The sequence below is a fragment of the Balaenoptera acutorostrata genome, chromosome 13 (assembly GCF_949987535.1).
Source record: "Balaenoptera acutorostrata chromosome 13, mBalAcu1.1, whole genome shotgun sequence".
NCBI classification, from domain to species: domain Eukaryota; kingdom Metazoa; phylum Chordata; class Mammalia; order Artiodactyla; family Balaenopteridae; genus Balaenoptera; species Balaenoptera acutorostrata.
In genome coordinates, this window is record NC_080076.1 from 52,049,191 (window position 1) to 52,075,544 (window position 26,354).

At 40.8% G+C, this 26,354-nt stretch overlaps 1 protein-coding gene across 1 annotated transcript; it reads right to left on the reverse strand.

The window, feature by feature from the left end:
* Positions 1-227: 227 nt before the first annotated feature.
* HRH4 (histamine receptor H4) lies at positions 228-26,354 on the reverse strand. The gene is made up of 5 exons (XM_028162706.2): positions 26,158-26,354; positions 16,940-17,102; positions 12,012-12,207; positions 1,744-1,922; positions 228-377 (listed from the first exon to the last, which is right to left on the reverse strand). Exons 1-5 carry the CDS (start codon positions 26,352-26,354, stop codon positions 228-230), a joined length of 885 nt encoding a protein of 294 aa, XP_028018507.2.

Genomic DNA, 26,354 nt, shown 5'->3' on the forward strand with positions numbered 1-26,354 from the left:
AATGGAGACTGCTGTTGTAGACGGGGAGAGGGGGGGAAAAAGACCTTTAGATTTGAGCTTTGTTGATTTGGTTTTGTTTATTTGGGATTTGGTTCAGGTTTTTGTTTAGTTCACTCACATTCACCTCCTAAAAACTCTGACTCACTAACTACCCTGTTGGAAGAAGGAGTGAGCAGAGATCTCATAAGGCCAAGAGGCAGTGTAGGATGGAGCTTAAGCATTCGGACTCAAGTTTCAGACTCCCTGAGTTCAAGTTCCGGCTTCATTATCTGCTGATTGTACCACCTGGGGCCAGTCATGTACTCTTTAGTTTCCTCCTCTGTGGAGTAAGAATAACAACGGTATCTGTTTTCCACAGGTGTTCTAAGGAACCCTATCTGGCAAAAAGAAAGCACCATGTTTAGTGTCTGCATTATCCATACAAATCCTATTCTGATTTATCCATGTAAATTCTATTCTAACCTTCTCCAGGCAAATCCTTGTCTATACTACTGTAGGAGCACAGCTACACAGCCTTGCCACGGAAGGACTGGGTTGCTTGGAAAGATGTAGGGCCAAGCAGGGCAGTTCTGCAGCAGTCCAGCTGTAGGGGCGCTGCCCTCTCTTGCATCCCTGCAAGCATCACTATAAAAGAAACAATTCATCATGCTTTGTCATTTCACTGCAGAGCACATTTCTGTGTGTGTCCCTGTTGATTCCAAGCCAGATGATACATAACTCCTTAAAGGCAAGGACTCTGCCTAACTTGTCCCCCATTAGCTGCTACATGGTACAAACCCTGATGGGACTATGTTCTCAAAGGAACAGACTTTTCCTCAGTCCCGAGACTAGTGTAGAGAGTACAGCTTTCAGACTCCAGACCCTCCTTTTCTCGGTCCTCATGAATGCCTGAGTGAAGAACGCTGAGGAGTAGACCATGGTGCCCAACTCCATACCAGGGGGACTGCAGCCCCTTGAGAGCTATTCCTAACTCAGTAATAATGAGGACCTCGGACTTCCCTGGTGGCGCAGTGGTTAAGAAGCCACCTGCCAATGCAGGGGACACGGGTTTGAGCCCTGGTCCGGGAAGATCCCACATGCCATGGAGCAACTAAGCCCGTGCTCCACAACTACTGAGCCTACGCTCTAGAGCCCGCATGCCACAACTACTGAACACGTATGCCACAACTACTGAAGCCCGGGCGCCTAGAGCCTGTGCTCCGCAACAAGAGAAGGCACTGCAATGAGAAGCCCACGCACTGCAACAAAGAGTAGCCTCTGCTCACCACAACTAGAGAAAGCCCGCATGCAGCAACGAAGACCCAACACAGCCAAAAATAAACAAAATTAAATCTTTAAAAGTAAAAAATAAAATAAATAATGAGGACCTTTAGCCCAGCTTGAGCCATGTGAAGCCAGAGGGGCAAAACCCAAAAATAAGGATTAAACTCAAAACTCAGAAATTGAGGTTCCAGAAATGGGAAGCCAAGAAGGGCAGAACATCCAACCAGTTGCCTCACTGCCACCTCAGCCATGACCCAGATGCCCTAGAATGGGGTGAGGACACAGGAAGAATGGAGTAATAATTTTAAAAAAGTTGTCTTCCGGTTTCTAAGAAGGAAGTGGTAAGTGCCTTTTTATGGAGGAAAAAGCATATCTTTTACATCTTTATCTTGACTTTTGGAAATTTTAAGTTAGGGTGAATGTCAGAAAAATGTTTTAAGTTACCTAAACATTTCTTAGAATTTCTGTCTCTCTGCTTACATTGCCTTGCAGGCTGACTACCTCATCCACTAGAGACCTCAGCATATTCATCAGAGTGGGTTTAAATTCCCAATCTGATAATTCTGACATCCCTACTATATCTAGTTCTGATGCTTCCTCTGTCTCTTCAAATTGTGGGTTTTGCCTTTTGGTATGCTTTGTAAGTTTTTCCTTGGTAGCTGAATATGATATACTTCGTAAAAGGAACTACCATAAGTAGACTTTTAGCGATGTGGTGGTGAGGTGTCAGGAAGGGGAACCGTTCTGTTGTTCTGTGATTAGGTCTCCATCTTTCAATGAGCCTGTGCCTCTTCACTGTGAACTTCACACTTATTTCTGGGTTTTTTTTCCCTCCCTCCTTAGGTGGGTCAGGATGGCTAGAGCCAGCTGGAGTTGGGTATTTCCCTTCCCCCAGGTCAGTTAGGCTCTGATATTATCCCAGCAGGTTAGACTCTGGTTAACTAACCTAAACTTTTCTTGCGGGATGTTTTTTTTTTTATGGTCAACTCCTTATGATCTATAGTAAGAGAGCAGAGAAAGGCAGTATAAAAATCTGAAAGGAGGGGCTTCCCTGGTGGCGCAGTGGTTGAGAATCTGCCTGCCGATGCAGGGGACACGGGTTCGAGTCCTGGTCTGGGAAGATCCCACATGCCGCGGAGCAACTAGGCCCGTGAGCCACAACTACTGAGCCTGCGCGTCTGGAGCCTGTGCTCCGCAACAAGAGAGGCCGTGATAGTGAGAGGCCCGTGCACCGCGATGAAGAGTGGCCCCCCTTGCCGCAACTAGAGAAAGCCCTTGCACAGAAACGAAGACCCAACGCAGCCAAAAATAAACTAATTAATTTTTTTAAAAATCTGAAAAGAGAGATAAATTCGACTTCTTCCACTGATCCTTCACAGAACTACTCGTCATTAACCAAACTGGCTTCTTCTACTGAAAGTCCTCCTTCTCTTATTCCCTAGTAGATGTTTAATCTCATAACGAAATGACTACAGGCATGAGCAAGGAGGAAAGGGTCCAAAAGAGAGACTACTTAATACAAAGTGCATAACCAGTCCGTAGGTTGCAGTATCTGACTTAAGATGGAACGTGAAGAGACTGAACAAGGTGATTAAGAGAGGGAGGCACATAGCTAAGAACAGCTTGTTTTAACCTGTGATGCCCTTTCTCTTCCATCCCCATGGTACAGCTTTACCCTCATGTGTGCATCTATCCTACTATTGTTATGTTGTGTAGTCTATGATATTTCAAAATCAGTTATCTTGCTACTAAAGCATTTTGCAATGACTGTGTTGTTGCAGAGAAGTAACCGTGGCCTTTAAAAAAAAAAAAGTCTGTCCTATTACATAATAATGTTTGTCTTTTGTCTCAGTTACCACAAAAGAACAAGTGATGTAAATATCTATATCTCTCTCCTGCTCAACTTTCAGAGGCTACATTTAATACACTGGAAGGCGGACACTTGCCGTGTCAGGTAGCTGTTAGTGAATATCAGACCATTCCCAAAATGCAGCGACTTATCATTGCTCAGGAGTCTCTGGGTCAGCTCAGTGGTTCTTCTGGTCTGGGCCATGCTAGGCTGCAATCACCTGGCCTCATTTAGCCAGTGTTTGCCCGGGCATCTCCAATCAACTGCTGAGTCAGCTGGCGGCTGACTGCTCTAAGATGACTCAGCTATGACGACAGCTTGATTCTGTCACACGTGGTCATTCTTCCTCCAGTAGGCTAGCCTGGGTGTGTCCACCTGGTAGCTGAGCAAGGTTCTCAGAGATAGAACAGATAAACTCAGGCCTCTTGAGGCCTAGGCTTGACATTGAGATGGTGTCACTTTCACTGCCTATTGGCCAAGCAAGTCCCACTTGATGGGAAGAGCTGCAAAGTTACATGGCAAAGGGTGGGGATACAGGAAGGGGTAGAGAATTGAGGCCATTTGGGCAGTCTTATACAATGTATGAGGAAGACAATCAGATGTTCATTGCGTCCCCAATTTTTGAATACCCCTTGGAGTAGACATTTATTTTCTTTTCCTCCTTCTTCTGGTAACCATACCTCTCTTCATTTGAGGAAACTGTTCCTCCCCCTTCTGGCACATGGTTTGAATGGGGCTGACCCTACCTCTCTGCCACAGAGATTGGTCTGAAGGGGGAACTGACCCAAGTGGACAGTACTAGTATCCATCCTCCCCTTTATTGGTCTGAAGATATTCACACAAGGTACCCACTGGGCACTCAATTTAGCTTTTCCAGGATTTTTTTTTCTCACTGTTACTAGGAGAGGCCCTTTTCCTATCTGATCAAGAAGGATGTAAGCATCTATCATCCCAGACTCGTGGAGAAGCCACAATATAAAATAAAGTCACAGAGTGTCTGGTTTCCATCATCCCTGGGCTGGCTCCCACCATTGTCTTTACGCACTTTGATAATGGGAACCAATACCTTCACTTTTGCCCAGGTGGTTCAATTTGTGTTTCTGTCACTTGTAACCAAAGGAATTCTAACTGAAGGAGCCCCAAAACATAAAATTTCCAACAGAAAAGGCAATGTTGGGACTTCCCTGGTGGCACAGTGGTTAAAAATCCGCCTGCCAATGCAGGGAACACAGGTTCGATCCCTGGTCTGGGAAGATCCCACATGCTGCGGAGTAACTAAGCCCATGTGCCACAACTACTGAGCCTGCGCTCTAGAGCCCGTGAGCCACAGCTACCGAAGCCCGTGCACCTAGAGCCTGTGCTACACAACAAGAGAAGCCACCGCAACGAGAAGCCCACGAACCACAATGAAGAGTAGCGCCCGCTCACCGCAACTAGAGAAAGCCTGTGTGCAGCAATGAAGACCCAATGCAGCCAAAAAATAAAAATTAGAAAAAATAAAGAAAAGGCAATGTTTGTAGTTTCTAGGGTACTCTCTAGTTTCGTGAATCACTTTTTCTTTTTACATATAGAGCAGGGCCTGCAATTCAGATACCTAAAGGGAACAGACAGGCAAATGAAAGTGACTAAATGAAGGAAAATGGAACTGTGGAGCCCTGCAGGGTATCTCCCTGCCTACAGGAGGCAGCCACTACTCAGAACTTAGATTCGGCAAATTGTTTTCTTGAGGGAATGTGGGTCCAATGTTGCTGGATCTTTCAATTTCTTTAAAAAAACAAACCTGAAAATCCCAATTTTAATGTTGAATTCCCCAATTTTTAAATAACAAAATCCACTCATCTTATAGACCAGACACCTCCATGAACCTCCAGCTTGGAATCTCTGTAGGGAACCCACCAATGATACCCACTGCTGAGTCCCATGCTATCCTGGACTTCATTCCTCTTTCATTTGCATCACCAACACAAAAATGTTGAACACTTCTTAAGTACTAAAGTCCATGTGACAAGAACAGAGGTCAAGAAAACTCTGTGGGAATGAGGATGCTGGGCTTAATGTTGCCAGAACGGCTCCAGGTCTTTGCTCAAAACCCATCAACCCCCTGTTAGCAGGAGTGTCCTTGCTCAAAACCTGCCAACTACCCCCACCTTTAGCGGGAGTGAATGTAAATCTTTAAGTTAAAGGATCCAGAGATAAGAAAGGAAGCCACACACAAAAAAAGAAAAAAAACAGATGGAACCAGCTGGGACCAAGATGGCAACAAATCTGACCTCCAACAGACCCTGAGTCTCATTATACATTGATTTTACTACATTAGCACACACCTGTCAACAGCCAGGACCAGACATTAAGGACCAAAAAAGGATAAAAAGGGGGTGACACCCCACTCCCTCGAAAAAGCCCTGCCCCTTCCCCCCAGTAAACTAATGCCTATGCCTCACTTCCCTTTAGCTTTTTTTTTTTTCCCCCTTTAGCTTTATTCTTTAAAATTAAATCACTCTCGCCAGCTGGTTGAGAAGTTGATCTGTGAACTTAGTTCCAGCTTGTCCATTCTTTGGCCACTGAATAAAGCTTGTGCTGTGTCGGAAGCTTGGTTTCATTATTCACCTACTCAAACCCGAAGGGAAAAAGAACCCTCCCCCGCCAAGGCAGGCCCTAGCAGGGTCCATACACTTATTTCGGTAACATTAGCAGCCAAATCACTCAGCATATCAGCCTAAAGATACATGATGTGAATTTGTGCCTTAAGAAAATTACAATGTTATGGACCAGCCAGCTGCTTATATACAGTTGAAACTGTGAATGCTAAATCCCTGAAGACCAAAGTTATACTTTATTCTTTAATATAGGATGCTTTTGCCAGTTATCTGGTGTCTGTTAGCTCCAAGCCTACCTTTTTATACACCGCACTGTAGGCTGGAGCTAGGAATCATGTTTCCCAGACTCCCTTGCCAACTGGCTTTCAGTTAGGTTCCATGAATGGAAGGCACTGGCAAGAGATTGGAAGGCAGGACATACAGAGAAGAAAACTCACTTGACTTGGCATCCCTCTAGCAGCAGTGCACAGCAATGTTCCTGCCTTGCTGGGCCCCATCAGAGGTACTAACCGCAGCCTTGGCTGCCCTGCCCCATCTACCCCCAAGGCAGTCTGAGCACCCACCTCTTCGGCTGTCCAAGCTCTACCATTGGGCATCAGGAATTAATCAGGCCTCAAGCATTAGCCCTCTAAGGATGTCTCCAAGATCCTAGATTCTGATAACACCACTTCTTCTCTTTTACTGTCTCTAACCTTAAAGATGGTAGTCATTTTCTTAAATTATTAATCTCTGGGTTACATAAACATCCACTTCTTGCTCTTTCAGCCTTCTGATATCCTGCACTATTTAAATTCCTTCTGTTTGAAATAACTTTACTCAACCCTGACTGATAACAATTATTAGAACAAAAAGTTTATTTTGTATACAAGAGTTCCTTTTTCTGAAATCAGTGTGAAGAATAGTTTCTTCAAACCTCAAGATTCTTGCTACAAGAAAGTAGTTACCAAAAAGCCACAAAAAGCAGTTCTGTAAAATAGTTATTATGATTGTTCAGTTATTTATATTTAAAGCCCTCATGACCCATAAAAAGACTATACCTAAAGTGCCATTCATAATTGACATAGCCCTAAATCTGCCTTCACTCTTCTTGAATCTATATCTATACAGGCCAACTGAAGCCAACACCTAGGAAACAACATTCTTAGGAATGTTCTGCCAATTATGCCAGTGGAGTTGGGTCTGGATTTAAGATGAGCTAATAAGTATTTAAAATTTTTTTAAATATGTATTTTAAAATAATTAATTTAAAATTAAAGATCTTTAAAGCTTAGTTTTTTTTAATTTTTAATTTTATTTATTTTCTTTAATTTTTTGGCTGCATCAGGTCTTAGTTGTGGCACACAGCATCTTCGTTGAGGCATGCAGGATCTTTCATTGCATCATGCGGGCTTTCTCTCTCTAGTTGTGGTGCATGGGCTCCAGGGCGCATGGGCCCTGTAGTTTGCGGCACGCAGGCTCTCTCGTTGAGGTGCTCTCTCGATCGAACACACATCCCCTGCATTGGAAGGCTGATTCTTTATCACTGGACCACCAGGGAAGTCCCTAAACTTTAGTGTTTATAAACCAGCTCTACTGGGGACTGGAGGATGGTAATTACTCATACTAGAATAGGAGCCTTTGTTTTATGAAAAGCCCCACCTGAGGATATCTTGAGATGTTTAGATATATGAACATATGTTTCTCGAAAATGGGATTATATCATTCTTTTCTCTAGAAACACCTATACCAAACTAATAGTTGTGGCTGCTTCTTGGGTAAAGGAATTGTTTAACTGTTGTCTTTTTATAATAAGTTCATATTATTTTTATTATAATGAAAATCATTTTAAAGTTCCTTCAGTGCAAATTTAAAAGACTTGCATTTAAAAGACTGGGATTGGGACTTCCCTGGTGGTTTCGGGTTCGATCATGGGTCAGGGAACTAAGATCCCACATGCCACGGGACAACTAAGCCTGCACGCCACAACTACTGAACTTGCGAGCCTCAACTAGAGCCCGCATGCCACAAACTACAGAGTCCACACGCTCTGGAACCTGCATGCCACAAGTACAGAGCCCATGCGCCCTACAGCCTGCGCACCAAAAGTAGAGAAGAGAAAATCCGTACACCACAACTAGAGAGAAGCCTGCGTGCCACACCAAAGAGCTTGCACGCTGCAACAAATGATCCTGCATGCCTCAACGAAGATCCTGAGTGCCACAACTAAGACCTGACACAGCCAAAAATAAATAAAATAAATAAGTAAATAATAACTAAATCCTTTTTAAAAATTCATCAAATGTTTAAAAAAAACAAAAAATAAAAGACTGGTATCGACATTCCCTTTTTAAGGAAAATGCCTAGTGTGTGCCTTTTCCATAAGTAGCTATGAGGTGCATTGTACTAAAAGAAAAGTAATATTCCTGCCCCAGGGAATATAAATCTTATTGGCAAGATTCACAGACATCGTTACAATAAGTAGTTAATACATGATAGACTCCTAATACACATTTGTTTAATGAATACATGAATGTACCATCAAAAGTATTTTATTCAAACTCTCATTTCATAGAGGATTAGCCCTGTTCTGTCATTTCTCATACCTAGATCATATTTCATCACTTCTAAAACACACATTTCTCACTTTTCAACAATCCTGAAATCAGAATAGGACTTATTATAATTGTGATTTTTTAAGTATTGTTTTATAGACAATCTAAAGCATTTTCTCTTTTATACTATAAGATGGTATGTCTTACATTGACAGCATCTTGGACTGAATGAAATACAATACATATTATATTTTCTGTATTTTAGAAAATACATATGACAATTTAGGCATGTTTCCCCCAAGGTTCAACTGAGGAAAGTTCTCCTGTGGCCACTCCATTCAATGAACATTCAAGCCTCCAGTAATCAGATGAAATCCAAAACTACTGATTTATGAATGTTAAAACCAACAGCTGACAAGTAACAGCTTTATAAAAACTTGTCTGTTCATGAGGGTTTACTTCTCAAATTTTTCAAATTATGATTGAATGTTAAGCATGTATTTCCTGTTCTGAACTTAATGTTAAGGCATAAGTGTATATAAAAATCATGTGCATTTCTAAGCATTTACGATATACTTAAAATATTCTCGTAATTTAGTCTTTGAAATTAATCAAAGGTTTAAAAGGTCTAAGAAATATGAAAATGACTAATCTGTATAAGAACTCTGAGAAGACCAGAGGGCAGACAGTAGAAGCAAGAAGAAATACAATCCTGCAGCCTGTGGAACAAAAACCACATTCACAGAAAAATAGACAAGATGAAAAGGCAGAGGGCTATGGACCAGATGAAGGAACAAGATAAAACCCCAGAAAAACAACTGAATGAAGTGGAGATAGGCAACCTTCCAGAAAAAGAATTCAGAATAATGATAGTGAAGATGATCCAGGACCTCAGAAAAAGAATGGAGGCAAAGATCGAGAATATGCAAGAAATGTTTAACCAAGACCTAGAAGAATTAAAGAACGAACACCTAGAAGAATTAAAGAACAAACAAACAAAGATGAACAATACAATAACTGAAATGAAAAATACACTAGAAGGAATCAATAGCAGAATAACTGAGGCAAAAGAATGGATAAGTGACCTGGAAGACAGAATGGTGGAATTCACTGCTGCAGAACAGAATAAAGAAAAAAGAATGAAAAGAAATGAAGACAGCCTAAGAGACCTCTGGGACAACATTAAACACAACAACATTTGCATTACAGGGGTCCCAGAAGGAGAAGAGAGAGAGAAAGGACCCGAGAAAATACTTGAAGAGATTATAGTCGAAAACTTCCCCGACATGGGAAAGGAAATAGCCACCCAAGTCCAGGAAACACAGAGAGTCCCAGGCAGGATAAACCCAAGGAGAAACACGCCGAGACACACAGTAATCAAATTGACAAAAATTAAAGAGAAAGAAAAATTATTGAAAGCAACAAGGGAAAAATGACAAATAACATACAAGGGAACTCCCATAAGGTTAACAGCTGATTTCTCAGCAGAAACTCTACAAGCCAAAAGGGAGTGGCAGGACATATTTAAAGTGATGAAAGGGAAGAACCTACAACCAAGATTACTCTACCCGCAAGGATCTCATTCAGATTCGATGGAGAAATCGAAAGCTTTACAGACAAACAAAAGCTAAGAGAATTCAGCACCACCAAACCAGCTCTACATCAAATGCTAAAGGAACGTCTCTAAGTGGGAAACACAAGAGAAGAAAAGGACCTACAAAAACAAACCCAAAACAATTAAGAAAATGGTAATAAGAACATGCATATCGATAATTACCTTAAACATGAATGGATTAAATGTTCCAACCAAAAGACACAGGCTCACTGAATAGATACAAAAACAAGACCAGTATATATGCTGTCTACAAGAGACCCACTTCAGACCTAGGGACACATACAGACAGAAAGTGAAGGGATGGAAAAAGATAATCCATGCAAATGGAAATCGAAAGAAAGCTGGAGTAGCAATATTCATAGCAGATAAAATAGACTTTAAAATATAGAATGTTACAAGAGACAAGGAAGGACACTACATAATGATCAAGGGATCAATCCAAGAAGAAGAACATAGGAGCACCTCAATACATAAGGCAACTGCTAACAGCTATAAAAGAGGAAATCGACAGTAACACAATAATAGTGGGGGACTTTAACACCTCACTTACACCAATGGACAGATCATCCAAACAGAAAATTAATAAGGAAACACAAGCTTTAAATGACACAATAGACCAGATATATTTAATTGATAGTTATAGGACATTCCATCCAAAAAGAGCAGATTACAGTTTCTTCTCGAGTGTTCACAGAACATTCTCCAGGATAGATCACATCTTGGGCCACAAATCAAGCCTTGGTAAATTTAAGAAAATTGAAATCATATCAAGCTTCTTTTCTGACCACAGTGCTATGAGATTACAAATAAATTACAGGGGAAAAAATGTAGAAAAACAAAAACAAATGGAGGCTAAACAATACGTTACTAAATAACCAAGAAATCACTGAAGAAATCAAAGAGGAAATCAAAAAATACCTAGAGACAAATGACAACAAAAACATGATACAAAACCTGTGGGATGCAGCAAAAGCAGTTCTAAAAGGGAAGTTTATAGCAATAAAAGCCTACCTCAAGAAACAAAAGAAATCTCAAATAAACAATCTAACCTTACACCTAAAGGAACTAGAGAAAGAAGAACAAACAAAACCCAAAGTTAGCAGAAGGAAAGAAATCATAAAGATCAGAGCAGAAATAAATGAAATAGAAACAAAGAATAGCAAAGATCAATAAAACTAAAAGCTAGTTCTTTGAGAAGATCAACAAAATTGATAAACCATTAGCCAGACTCATCAAGAAAAAGAGGGAGAGGACTCAAATCAATAAAATTAGCAATGAAAAAGGAGAAGTTACAACAGACACCACAGAAATACAAAGCATCCTAAGAGACTACTACAAGCAACTCTATGCCAATAAAATGGACAACTTGGAAGAAATGGACAAACGTTTAGAAAGGTATAACTTTCCAAGACTGAACCAGGAAGAAATAGAAAATATGAACAGACCAATCCCAGGTAATGAAATTGAAACTGTGATTAAAAATCTTCCAACAAACAGAAGTCCAGGACCAGATGGCTTCACAGGTGAATTCTATCAAACATTTAGAGAAGAGCTAACACCCATCTTTCTCAAACTCTTCCAAAAAATTGCAGAGGAAGGAACACTCTCAAACTCATTCTGTGAGGCCACCATCACCCTGATACCAAAACCAGACAAAGATACTACAAAAAAAGAAAATTACAGACCAATATCACTCATGAATATAGATGCAAAAATCCTCAACAAAATACTAGCAAACAGATTCCAACAACACATTAAAAGAAGCATACACCATGATCAAGTGGGATTTATCCCAGGGATGCAAGGATTCTTCAATATACACAAATCAATCAATGTGATACACCGTATTAACAAACTGAAGAATAAAAACCATATGATCATCTCAATAGTTGCAGAAAAAGCTTTTGACAAAATTCAACACCCATTTCTGATAAAAACCCTCCAGAAAGTGGGCGGAGAGGGAACCTACCTCAACATAATAAGGTCCATATACGACAAACCCACAGGAAACATCATTCTCAATGGTGAAAAACTGAAAGCATTTCCTCTAAGATCAGGAACAAGACAAGGATGTCCACTCTCGCCACTATTTTTCAACATAGTTCTGGAAGGCTTAGCCATTGCAATCAGAGAAGAAAAAGAAATAAAAGGAATACAAATTGGAAAAGAAGAAGTAAATGGTAATGGTATATACCATTCTGTAAAGAATCTAGGTTCACAATCCCCCTTGCCATTCTTCCAGGCCTCTGAAACTAGAATTATTGGCCCATGCACTAAGAAGGCCACTACCCAGATGGCCACCATCAGAACCACAATCTTCAAGATCCCAGTGTGTTGAGCTCTGCAAGATACCTAAAAGAAACCAAATAAATTATTTTCAATACAATGAGCATATGTTGATTGCACAAAGCATACCATTGGCCCTCAGGAGTTTCAGGGATGTGCAAAGCGGGGATATTCACTGAATTTGGGTAACATGATCTGGGCCAGGGCAGAGGGTTTGATTTCGGTGGACCCTGGGCCAAGATGTAGACTTTCTTAGCAGTTCAAGGTTAAACCTCTGACACTATAGAAAATGTCAAGGTCGATATCTAAAATAAGAATGCAGTTTTTCCTAGTCCACAGACACTAACCTGAACTGTTAACTGAAACTAAATGCCCATTTTCATGGTGTTTTTAACTTGCCAGCTGGATCATGAGCAGCAATTTTTTTTTTAATGAACTGGAATGATCAGTGTCAGAATGCATCACACATCATAAAGATATGTATTGTTTGATGAAACTTTTGCTTTGGGAATATAGATATACGTAGAGAAAGAGAAATGTGTGTGCTGAATCATAGTGTAAAATGCATTTATCACTGAAGTCACAGTCAGAAAAGTTTAAAAGACACTGGCTTGGGGCTTCCCTGGTGGCGCAGTGGTTGAGAATCTGCCTGCCAATGCAGGGGACGCGGGTTCGAGCCCTGGTCTGGGAAGATCCCACATGCCGCGGAGCAACTAAGCCCGTGAGCCACAACTACTGAGCCTGCGCGTCTGGAGCCTGTGCTCCGCAACGAGAGAGGCCGCGACAGTGAGAGGCCCGCGCACCGCGATGAAGAGTGGCCCCCCGCTTGCCGCAACTGGAGAAAGCCCTCGCACAGAAACGAAGACCCAACGCAACCAAAAATAAATAAATTAATAAAAGACACTGGCTTTTCTAAATCCAGTATTTAGGAAGAATCTACTCTGCCGTTTATGCTGAGCCTTCAAGGTGGGGTCAAAAAGAGAAGAACTCTTATGTTACTCCCACAAGATGACACACAAAAAGAAAGTTTAAACCAGCTGTGGGGAGATACTACAGTGTTACTGAGCGTGACCAAATCATTTCTTTCTACAAACGTATCTACCCAACAAAAATGGTGCCGAAGCAGTGGTGGCCAGCCACTGGAGAGACGTGGCTATGGTGAGTGCCACGGTCTTTTTATAGGGGTGAAGAATGTTCTAAGTCCACTTGGTCACAAGGACAGGCTTCTGTAAGGGAAAATGAGATTCTATGAGGGAGGATTGCTCTTGGATCACAAGACCCATGACCTCTGATTGATTCTGAAATCTTCTATAAGAAATCTAAAATGCCAACCACCCTGTATGAGGGATAAACGTATGACCCAAGACTTTCTTAAGGAGACCTAGAGCACACAACCTCTCTGGACACCTTTTAGATCAGTAAGATTCCTTCCAGCCCAAATGTTCCATGTTTCTCTGCCTTTTGCACTCAAGGAAAAGGAAATGATTTACCCATGAAGTTGGAACACACTTCCCTTTCACCATCCCTCAAGTGCTATTTTCTCTGTGAGTTTTTAAGTCTTGTTCTAAAGTGGTTTCTCATTTTTATTAAAGGGGTATAACAATGCCCAGCACTGTCTTTCTTTGATGGGTTGTACATGCTGGGAAGGGCTCACCAATTGGCTAGAGGTAAAAGGAGGCTGGTTTAAAAAAAAAAAAAAGTTATTTTTAAAATAACAGGGAAATGGGGTTTTCTTTTTCCAAATTACTGGTATTTCTGAGGCTAAGCTAAAATGCATATGGTGCTGACCACAATCTCCCATGTACAATAAATTTTTTTGCCTTCTGCTTCTCATACCACTAATTAATACTTGCACTAAATCTAATGATTATGAAGATGGTAACAATACCCAGATGGTCATAAAACTGCATTTAGTTTTTTAATTGCTCTGTTCAGCCTTTGTAATGATATGATGCAATATGCTGGAAAGTAATCTCTTTCCTATTATGCATAAGGTCAAATGGGATAATGGACATCCAAGGGAATTGAGAAGATGATGCCAATCTCTTCATCTCTGGGTAGCATTTTTGACAGATGACAGTTCAAGCATTGCTTAAATCCAGAACCGTGCCTCCCTGAAATTCATCAGTGGCCCAGTTCTCACCCACTACAGAATATGTCCATTATTCAGGATGTTGTCTCTTACCCTGCTTCCTTCCCCACCCCAATAAGATATCCAAACATTCTGTCAGTCCGGTTTCTTTTGTGAGGCAGAGCAACCCCTGGAACTTGCTGGTGTTAATAATGAGATGGGATTGCAGAGCCGTTCTAAGTGCCTGTCATGCACTGCCATCTGTATCGAGCCTTCCTTCCCGAAACTATTGTCAGATTTCCATTTCCCAAGCCCAGCTTGCCGCCTTGCCCTATTACACTGTCTCCTCTACTTTTAGCTACAGCAAGAGCTCAGTTGCGCATGATCACTTCCTACGAGCTCCTGTGGTCTTTAAAGCCTTCCTTCTGGCTTCATACAGCTGTGTTGGAACTCAGCCAACAGAGGTGCGAGTGCTGCCTGAGCACCCCTGTGAGCATTCATACACTCATGCATGGAGCACTTTTTACACTTGACTCTGTGCTGTGTACCAGGGACCCGGATCCAGCTGACCTGGCCCTCACCAAGTTTACAGCCTCCATTGCCAGGGGAATTTCTCAGGGCAAGACCAAGAAACAAGCCCAGGCATTTTCTCTCTGGACATCACTCCTCAACTCTCTGTAACTTCTAAGCCCTTTTTCTAACTGGGCAAGCCATCCCTTACCCTAACACAAAGCTGAGGTTGACTCAAGAGCTTGGACGTTCAGTGAAGAAATGTCCCAGTGAACACTAACTAGGAACACTCAGTGAAGATTAAAAAGAAAACCCAGAAAGAAAGGAAAATTTTAAAGTACAAATTAGAGATTTAGTTAAAGAAAGATTATTAACTAGAGCACTGCTTTTCAAACATTTTGACTGTGACCTAAAGTAAGAAATAGATTTTATACCCTAATGAAGTATACAGACAAAAGTGTTCATAAAACAATACTTACCTTTATTATGCACAAGGTACTCTGATATTTTATACTCTAACTTGTTAAATTCTATTGTACTTCTTTCCATATTTTTTCATTCTATGAAAAAGTGACATAATAACCCACTGAACTGATTTCATGACTCAATAATGGATTACTATCAGTTTGAAAAATCTGAGAGTATAAGCTTCTGGAATGCTAATCCAAACTGATCTGTACTCTCTACAGAGTTCGTCCAGTACAAACTGCAGTGGACTCTGGTGCCAGTAAAGTACTCAGTCAAGTGTCTGGCTGTCCCACCACATCCATTCTCTACTTCTTCCTGGCCATATGGCAGCTCAGCTAGAGGCCACACTTCCCAGCTTCCCTTGCAGTAAGGTAAGACCACATGACTAAATTTCACCAATGAAAGGTGAGTGGAAATGATTGTGTGATTCTGCACTACTTGGTTAAAAGAAAATCCCTTACCCTGGACTTCTGCCTTTTGCCCTTCCTTTCTAGAACCTGGAGTGAGAACAACGTGACTTGGAGTGTGTAGAGGAGGTTAATGACTTAGGGCGGGCGGGGGTCAGCAAACCACTGTCCATGGAGCAAGTGTGCCCCACAACCTGTTTGGATAATAAAGTTTTATTTGAGCAGTTGCAACAGACACCATAGGTGCCTGCTCTAGAGGGTACAGAGCCTGGGTCCCTGGGTGAGTTTCTGGAGCAGAGCCTTCCCATCTTCCTGAACTGTTCTATAAGAGAAAAGTTAGCTTCTGTCTTGTTTGGTCTCAGCATTTTGGAGTCTCTTCGTTATGGCAGTTTATCCTTGCCTTGTCCAGTGCACCCTCCCGATCCTGTCTGCCTCCAAGCTGCACACCTCTCCCAGGACAGAACTGTCACTGTCCTCTCAATGCCTCCAGCACCACACTTAGTCCCTTTGTTTATGGATCTGTCTCCACATTAGACTGTTATGCTCCTCAAAAAGAAAGACTCTGGAGATTCACTTTTGTGTCCTTAGCAAAATCCCTGTCACACAGTCATTTCCCACACATTTGGGTCCCTGGGACTCAGGAGTGAAGGAAGTTTCCCATCTAGGTCCCAAAGACTTCAGATCACCGTCCATGTTTCTGTGGCCTCTTCTCATCCCTCATCCTTATTAACATCAACCTTATTCTCTCCTTTATTCTATTGCTGATAAATTTAGCTTAAGAACTGTCACGAGCTAGTTGATGAGACTGTTCTAAATCTTGGGTAAGTTCAGACTTTCTTGGCATGGGTCCTAAACTGGCACTGGTTAGCTTCTGGTTAGTGCCACTGTATAACCCGTAGCTTCCCTGTATACTGTCTTTTCCTTTGGTCATGCAAAATTAATTTTCTCATGACATTCAGAAGTCTGTGAGTCTTTCTAATCACCCACAAAGTTCCATCCTGAAGAAAACATTCAGGTCTCAAGTTGTCTAAAGAGTTGAACAGATAAACCTACTGTGAGACTCATGCATAGCCAATCTACTACAGACTCAATTTACCACTTCTCACAACTTGCCTTGGATTTTGTTGGACACCTTCCCATTTTAGTGGTACATAAGGGAGTGACCTAACCAAATCACACAGAAAATGTTCACTAAGCACCAATGGGAACTTAGTGCTAGATAATAAAAGGGTAACAGGCTTCTCTAAGTTTTGCTAATTAAACAAAAAATTTTTTTGCTTGGGGACCCAAAATTTACAAGTATATAATCTTCTAAGGAGGATAAATTAATATTTTGACTTACAGCATTCGAGACTGACTGGTATCGATCAAAGCTGATGAGTACAATGTTATACACAGATGTTGTACACAAAAGATAGTCAATAGTGAGCCAAAATGCACAGATGTTATCTTCAAACTTCCAGTTGAACAGCCTGTGAGGGATGTACAAAGAATGGAGATCACACCTGTACAGGGAAAAAGTGAGGGTAAAGAAAAATAGCACATATCAATGAATACGAAGAGACATAGGAACACAACACAATGAACTATCTGAATTGACCAAAAAGAGCTTGATTATTATTTAGAAATTCATGGTATTTCATCAACAAACTCAGGACTGATCTCCTACACATTCTTTAAATACCATTTTTAAAATAGCTGTCACAAACATCGTACCTTCAATGGCTTCTTATTACTTTCCACATTAAGTTCAGGTCCCAACATGTATTTCCAGGCATATACAGCGCACATCATCTTTGTGTTCATGATCCAACCCAAACAGGATGGGCCACCCTTCCCCCAAACACATCTCACATTGTCACATCTCTTTGCCTTTGCCAACAACATTCTTTCTTCCTAGAATATCCTCCTCTCTTCTACGGAGAAGTCTATTTAATTCCTTCTAATTCTTCACTTAGTTTAAAAAGTGACATCCTCCTTGTCATCTCTCCTGGAACTTCCTGGGTAGAAGTGACCCCTCTGTCACCTGCCCTCTCATGTACAAATATATCCTACTTTATATCGTTGTCATATGTTAACTTGTTTCTCCTGAGGACTGGGACTGTGTGGGAAGTCGGTCTTTGTATTTTTCACAACATCCAGAGTTGACCAATGGCTCGCACATTTAACTCAAGGAAATTAATAACAGCTAATAGGTATTGTGCAATTACCACATGCCAGACATTGTGCTATGTGTATTACATATATCATCTCATTTAACTTTCATAGAAACTTTGTGAGGTAGGCACCATGCTGAGTTAGCAGATAAGGAATCTGAAGTTCAAAAAGGAGACATAATTAGCCCAAGTAAGGGAAAAATTGGATTTGAAACCAAGCAATGTGATTTCATAACCCCTGACTTTAACTGCTATCCTTCACTGAATGAACAAATACCTGAGTGATTCAACTCAGCACAGAAACTGCTTCATTGTGGAAAATGACTGAACTGGGTTCCTTTTCCTTTAGCCTTATAGGGGTTTTCAGTTGTATTGACATTTCAGACAGGTGGTCTACTCACTAAGAAAATAATCTATTAAGTGGAAGCTCGGTTGAAATCTTATTTTGTTGGATATCTTCATATTTTATGAAGGCACTTGGCAGGAATTCCCATTTTCCATATGAGAACCAAGTTAGCCTATCATGAAGAACAATAGTAAAGATAAAAGAAAAGGAAAGGGAAGATTGAAGGAAACCCTGCATTCTCCCAAAACAAGATGACATGGGCACCCCAATGTTCATTGCAGCACTGTTTACAATAGTCAGGTCATGGAAGCAATCTAAATGCCCATTGACAGATGAATGGATAAAGAAGATGTGGTACATATATACAATGGAATATTACTCAGCCATAAAAAGGAATGAAATTGGGTCATTTTTAGAGATGTGGATGCACCTAGAGACTGTCATACAAAGTGAAGTAAATCAGAAAGAGAAAAACAAATATCGTATATTAATGCATATATGTGGAATCTAGAAAAATGGTACAGATGAACTGGTTTGCAAGGCAGAAATAGAGACACAGATGTAGAGAACAAACGTATGGACACCAAGGGGGGAAAGTGGGGTGGGGGTGCTGGTGGTGGGATGAATTGGGAGATTGGGATTGACATATATACACTAATATGTATAAAATAGATAACCAATAAGAACCTGCTGTATAAAAAATAAATAAATAAAATAAAATTTTTTAAAATGTATATTTTAAAGATAATTATCATTGTAAAAAAAAAAAAAGACATGACACCATGAAACTCTTAGAAGAGAACATAGGCAAAACATTCTCTGACATAAATCATACCAATCGTTTTCCTTAGGTCAGTCTCCCAAGGCAATAGAAATAAAAGCAAAAATGAACAAATGGAACCTAATCAAACTTATGAGCTGCTGTACAGCAATGAAACCATACACAAAATGAAAAGACAACCTACAGACTGGGAGAAGATATTTGCAAATGATGCGACCGACAAGGGCTCAATTTCCAAAATATACAAACAGCTCATACAACTCAATAACAAAAAAAACACAACCCAATCAAAAATGGACAGAAGACCTAAATAGACATTTCTCCAAAGAAGACATAGAGATGGCCAACAGGTACATGAAAGGATGCTCAACATTGCTAATTATTAGAGAAATGCAAATCAAAACAACAATGAGGTACTACCTCACACCAGTCAGAATGACCATCATTAAAAAGTCTACAAATAACAAATACTGGAGAGGGTGTGGAGAAAAGAGAACCCTCTTACACTGTTGGTGGGAATGTAAATTGGTACAGCCACTATGGAAAACAGTATGGAGGTTCCTCAAAAAACTAAAAATAGAGTTGCCATATGATCCTGCAAACCCAATCCTGGGCATATATCCAGACAAAACTATAATTCGAAAAGATACATGCAGCCAATACTCATTGAAGCACTATTTACAATAGGCAAGCGAGGGAAACAACCTTAAAAAAAAAAAAAAAGATAACATGAGGATATAAAGGTGTTGTTTTAGAACCAGTGTAAGGAAATGCAGAACTTAGTCTCCTGTACCTAGATTTACATACAAATATGAGAGACAAGACACCATCGAGAAGAAGAGTTGTATGGTCAGTTCTTACCTGTAGTTCAAATTGCCTGCTTGTTTTATATTTTAACTGTATGTGTATGTATGTATATGTGTGTGTGTATATATATCTTTTAGGATGCTAAACATTTCTGGCATATTTTATTTTTTTAATTGAAGTATAGTTGATTTACAGTATTGTGTTAGTTTCAGGTGTACACCATAGTGATTCAGTGTTTTTGAAGATTATACTCCATTATAGGTTATTACAAGATAATGGGTGTAATTCTCTGATCTTCCTATGGTACCTTCCATCTCAAAGGGGTGTGTGTGTGTGTGTGTGTGTGTGTGTGTGTGTGTGTGTGTACCCGTGATATCTCAGGATCACCTGAGATAAATCGAAGTATCTTCAAAACAGAGAAATTTATTATATTTTGGCCCAGAGTTGTGGCTTCCAGTGTTCCCGACAGGAGCATTTTCCACATACACACTCATTTCCTCCCCTGGATGAGAAAGAAGAGTGGGATGCCACCAATCATTTGCATCACAGATGCCATTGTCTATTTATTGATAATGTTTTTTGCAAACTTTCTGAATTAGATAAAAGAGAAAGCTGTGTTCAAATCCTCTGGAGCTGCTTGAAATAGCAGTTAATTGAAAACAGGCTCAAGTCTATGCCTTTTGTTTTAATGAAACCCTGCTGTCACCTTGAGTTCTTTGGGATGGTTTAGTACAAGCGTCATGCTCAGTTCCTCTGTCTTGTTGAGTGGTTTTGCGGCTCCTTACAAAGGAGTTTCAGAACCTGAAACTGAACCTGAAACCATGAACCTGAAATACATCTGTGATATACCCACTCCTAGGTGTTTCCATAACTTCCACTCTGGAGTCATGCTTCTGGGTCAAATAGACTTGATAAGAAAAACTAATAGCCAGGTCCTTGAAAAGAGCAATAAGCCTTTGGCATGACCAATTGTGGGGGTGGGGAGGCAGGGGAGTGAGGGAAAACAAACTATATTGAAAGAAGATGGTGAAGCAAATAAAAAGGAAGTGAAGGAACCAGGGGGAGGAGAGAAGAAACCCTCTGCTACACCCTCCACCCCTAGCTCACTCTGCTCCACCCTATCTGGCGTCAAATACACCGTACACACACCCTCAGATTCTTGCATGGGTTTCCTGGGCATGAACCACTCTTCCCTCAGAGGCTCCTTTTGTTTATTCCAATGCATCTTCCTCAGCGAGCCCTACCCCTGAAGTGTACATTGCAACCTCTACCTCTAACACATTTCCTCCCTGCTATTATGTTTTTCTCAGTAGCAATGATCAACCTCTAAAATGTTATGTAGTTTTATTTACTTATGTATACTGTTTACTTTCCTCTCCCCGCCCCTGCTCCCAGGAAAAATACAAGCACCACGAGGGTAAGGATTTTTGTCTGTATTTTCACGGATATATCCCCAACACCTAAATGGGTGCCTGGTTCAAAATAAATCAGTATGGGATGAATGAATAGATGAGGATGGGAAAGCCCGGTTTGCATAAAAATTTTCACCAGTCCAGTATCGCCCCTTCTTTCTGAAGCCAGTTAAGAAGCTGCATCTTCCATGAGAAAATGATAATCGAAAGGTCAGGGGAGGGACTTCCCTGGTGGTCCAGTGGTTAAGACTCCATGCTTCCACTGCAGGGGGTGAGGGTTTGATCCCTGGTGGGGGAACTAAAATCCCACATGCCATGCCAAGTGGCACAGTCTGAAAAAAAACAGGTGGGGGGAGCTAAAAGCCCCAATGAATTCTTTGGGCCAGCAGAGGAGTGTGTAGATAACAGTGATTGTATAGAGGGTATTATGGACTAAATGTTTGTGTCCCCCCACCAAAAGTCATATGTTGAAACCCAAACCCCCAGGGTGATAGGACCTATAAGGAAGTAATTAAAGTTAAATTAGGTTGTAAGGGTAGAGTCCTAATCCAATAGGGTTAGTGTCCTTATAAGAAGAAACACCAGAGAGCTCACTTGCTAGCTCTGTCTCCAGGTGAAGCAAGAAGGCAGCCATCTACAACCCAGGGAGAGAGCCCTCACCAGGAACCAAATCAGCTGGCACCTAAATCTGGGATTTCCCAGTCTCCAGAGCTGTGAGAAAGTAAATTGCTGTTAAGTCACCCAGACTGTGATTATTTTATTGGGTCAGCCCAAGCTGACTAACACAGAGGGAAAGAGAAGAGTCCTGAACCAAGGCATGAAGGTACAGGCATACTTCATTCTATTGTGCTTCACTTTATTGCACTTCATGGACATTGCATATGTTACAAATTGAAGGTTCGTGGCAACCCTGCATCGAGCAAAGTCTATCGGCACTATTTTTTCCAACAGCTTTTGCTTACTTTGTGTCTCTGTGTCACATTTTGCTAATTCTCACAATATTTTTAATTTATTATTATTATATTTGTTATGGTGATCTTTGATGTTACTATTTTAATTGTTTTGGAGCTCCACGAACTGTGCCCATGTAAGACGGTGAACTTAATAAAGGTCATGTACGTTCTGACTGCTCCACCACCCTACCATTTCCCAGTCTCTATCCTCTCCTCAGGTTTCACTATTCCCTGAGACACAACAATATTGAAATTAAGCCAATTAATAACCCTAAAATGACCTCTAAGTATTCAAGTGAAAGGAAGAGTCAGTGGATGCGGCAATTGTCACTGTTGTCTTATTTTAAGAAATTGCCACCAGGCACCCCAACCTTCAGCAGCCACCACCCTGATCAGTCAGCATCCGTCACCATCGAGGCAAGACCTTCTATGAGCAAAAAGATTATGATCCAGTGAAGGCTCAGATGCTCGTTATTATTTTCTAGCAATAGAGTATTTTTTAATTAAGGTATGTACATTGTTTTTTTAGACATAATGCTTTTGCACACTTAGTAGACTACACCTATACCTTTTATATGCACTGGGAAACCAACAAATTCATGTGACTCTTATTTTGATATTTGTTTTATTGCAGTGGTCTGGAACTGAACCCACAGTACCTCTGAGGTATGCCTGTACTAAATATAAACTTTGCCATCCTGAAAATGTGGTTCAGACTCTGTCATCAGCAGCCACCTTTTGCCCTTGAAGATCCTGTCTGGATCATCCATCACGTGCTTATGTAGGCCATACATACCCACACAAATGTAGATGTGGAAAAGGTACCCACAGATGGAAACATCAGTTATGTGATACCAATTTTATAGATATCAATAAAGATATAAATAGTATTTTTTTTCTGGAATAGTGTATAGATGACATATATCAGTGTAGCTAGTACTGGAATTTTTCCTCAATAAGTCTTTGCTTTTCAACTAAATTCAGCCTGGGAAGCTTCTCAGGTGCCACAAATTTAAATTCTCAACAGGAGGCCAGTTCGAAAACCTGTGAAAAGAGGACATTCAGCCAGAAAGCCCACCATACCGAGCACATGTGACACTCTCATCTGCACTGGCATCGCCACATGGTTCTGGAGCTCTGGGTCTCATGACCCCAAATATTAAGAATTGCTATCTTGTAGCTACAGAAAATCTCTCACAAGTTCTGCCCTGGTCCACTGCTACCACCATGAGGTCCTACAGGCTCAGAGCTGAAAGGACCACTTTCGACCATGGCAAAGGAGAAAGAAGAGCATCGACACCAAACTCAAATCTTGTTACAAAATGCTCTCAGAGACTGCTAAGTCTTGTGCTGTCATGGTGAATATTGTGTTAGAAAGTGGACCTCTGGATGAAGCTGGCAGGGGGCAGGGGAAACATGAAGGATGAGACCGGCAGATTAAGAGATTCTGGCCTGTGTCCAATCGCTCTCATCTGGAGCAAAGCCATTTCTTTTCCCATCCACCTGCTGATGGAGGGAGGCCACGAGGACTGCTGAATCATCACATCTGCAGGGACATTTCTCAAAGACAAACCACATCTTTATGTTGTGGTGCTCAAGCCCACAATGGTGGGGCTGCCATGATGCTGACATTGGGCCTTACACAGAAGCACTCTGTTCTTGTCTAGAACCATCTTCATTAGAAAGTTTCAGGCCTCAGGCTCTCACAGTTGGATATAGTTTTACCCCATCCCTCCTGACCACCAGGTATTCAGGGCCTAACTCCCTTTGGGGTAGTCAAAATACATTTTCCACTTTAAGCGCTGAGTGTCACCTAAAAGTTGTACAGTTCTGTGAAGAAGGAGGAGAGGGATACATATATTTATAATAGAATATTCTCTGTTCACATAAATACACTCGTGTATTTATCTGTGTTTATGTGACGATAGAAAATGATGTGGAGGGATCTACATCAAGTTGTTAATGTTGGTTACCTGGAGGGGCAGAACTGAGGAGAGAAATGGGGAGATTGTTGCATTTTTTAATACTTCTATATTGGCTACCCACTTTTTTCTGTGACCCTATAATTTCTTTTTTTTTTAAATTAATTCATTAATTTATTTATTTTTGGCTGTGTTGGGTCTTCGTTTCTGTGCGAGGGCTTTCTCTAGTTGTGGCAAGTGGGGGCCACTCTTCATCGCGGTGTGCGGGCCTCTCACTATCGCGGCCTCTCCTGTTGCGGAGCAGAGGCTCCAGATGCGCAGGTTCAGTAGTTGTGGCTCACGGGCCTAGTTGCTCCGCGGCATGTGGGATCTTCCCGGACCAGGGCTCGGACCCATGTCCCCCACATTGGCAGGCAGATTCTCAACCACTGCACCACCAGGGAAGCCCTGTGACCCTATAATTTCTATACCAGAATTCCTAAGTCAATCTCTCCAACTAGAAGTTTCCTCCAAAACTTTTATCATTGCAATATCAGAAGCAGAAGCTGCTTTCACAAATGCTCCCTAATTCTGTGAATAGTGTCATACTCTTGCCCCCAGAACTCAGTCTTCAGCACATCTTCCTCTTTCTCCTGCCTGACCCCGCCTTGCAGCTCTGCTTCCCGAACTTCTTTTCCACCCTCACCCTCACTCAGAGCCCACTGCTGATTTCTGCCAAGGTCACTGAAGGATTCTCTCTGAAATGAAGCTACCCTCTGCTCCAGCTTCTTCCACCGGCTACATCTCTTCTGATGCCTCTGAGGTAAAGCTTCAACCCATTCAATCATTCACTTAAATCTCACATTGCCTGCTGAATAAACTCCAATCCAGACTCACACTAGTAGTCAAGGGCCTTCACTATATAGATTCCAACTACTCCAACTTCACCCTCAGCTGTTCTCATACAGCCCATTTGCACACTAGCCAGCCTGGAGCTCACACTTAGGAAGGTATACACGATGATTTTCTACCAGCATATCGTTGCTGATTCTTGGAATACTCTCTCCTCTCCATCTCTGCCTATGGAAATTCTACCCATCCTTTAAAGTTCATTTCAGAGACCACTACCCACTAACCAAATGTGCTTTCTCCCTCCTCTGAGTGCCCGCAGCACTGGGTGGGTCTTTATGGGTTCTCATATCAACCTGTCCTGTTATAGTCATTTCTGAACTTCTCTTATCTACTCTACTGTATTGAAACCTTATTAAAGAAAGAGATTAACCTAGTCTTCTCGATATCTCCTCATTATCTAACTGTACTTGGTCCCTAACAGTACTTACATGGTAGGTACTCTACTAACATTTGTGTACTTGGTTTGAGTTGACATTTATCTTCAGAAAGATCAAGAGTGAAAAGACTAACATTTGTTGAGCAATCACTGTGTTCCAGGCAATAAACTAAGTGTTCTATGAGTTTTGTTTCGTTTTAACATAAATGCAAGCATTTATATAGCTGTACACAATAACAGATTAAATTATACTAGAAGCGCCTATAAAACCATATCATCAATTGACACTTCTGCATATTTACTCATTATGATAAGCATTGTTAAAAAATGATCATCAGGCAGTAAGAAATTATATAGTGCATGTTTTCAAAGAAAGATTACTTTGATTTCAATGATCTCTTACAATTATTAACACTGTGGTTCCTTATTATATGCAAGGGAGTTTAGCATTGGGTGTACTTTACAACATTCTATGCCATATTATAAAATAATATTATTAACTATAGTATGTAATTGACCTGAACATCCTGTTTTCTGATTGTGCCGATTACCAGCATATACATTATTTCCTATTACTCCAACACTGTGATATTAAAGAAACTATGCTTACTTAAAAAGGAATACTTATAAACCTAAACATACAAGGAAAATAGGTCCAAAAACAAATAACTCTTAGACTAAAGCAATACTGGACTTATTTTTATTCCATAAAAAGAAACAGTTCTCAGATGAAAATTCCCCTACAAACCTGATTTACATATATATAACATGCCCATAGAGTGCCGTATAGCCTCCCCTGAGTTTCAATCCTTAAACTTTTTGTTTTTAATAGTCCCTTGAAATAATAAAAGCTTATTTTAAGGTTTTAGAAATGAATTATAATTGAAAAGGATTATCTTAAATAAAGATATGTAACTTACCAACAAAGAAGTCAGAAATGGCCAAGTTAAGGAAAAAGTAATTACTTCGATGTCTAAGGTTTTTGTCCACCACAAAAGCTAAAATGACCACAGCATTTCCTACCATTATAGCAAAAGCTAGTAAGCTCATTAAAAATGCTAAAGCAATGCTAGTTTCTGATGGTAAATCAGTTGTGTCATTAGTAGCTGGCAT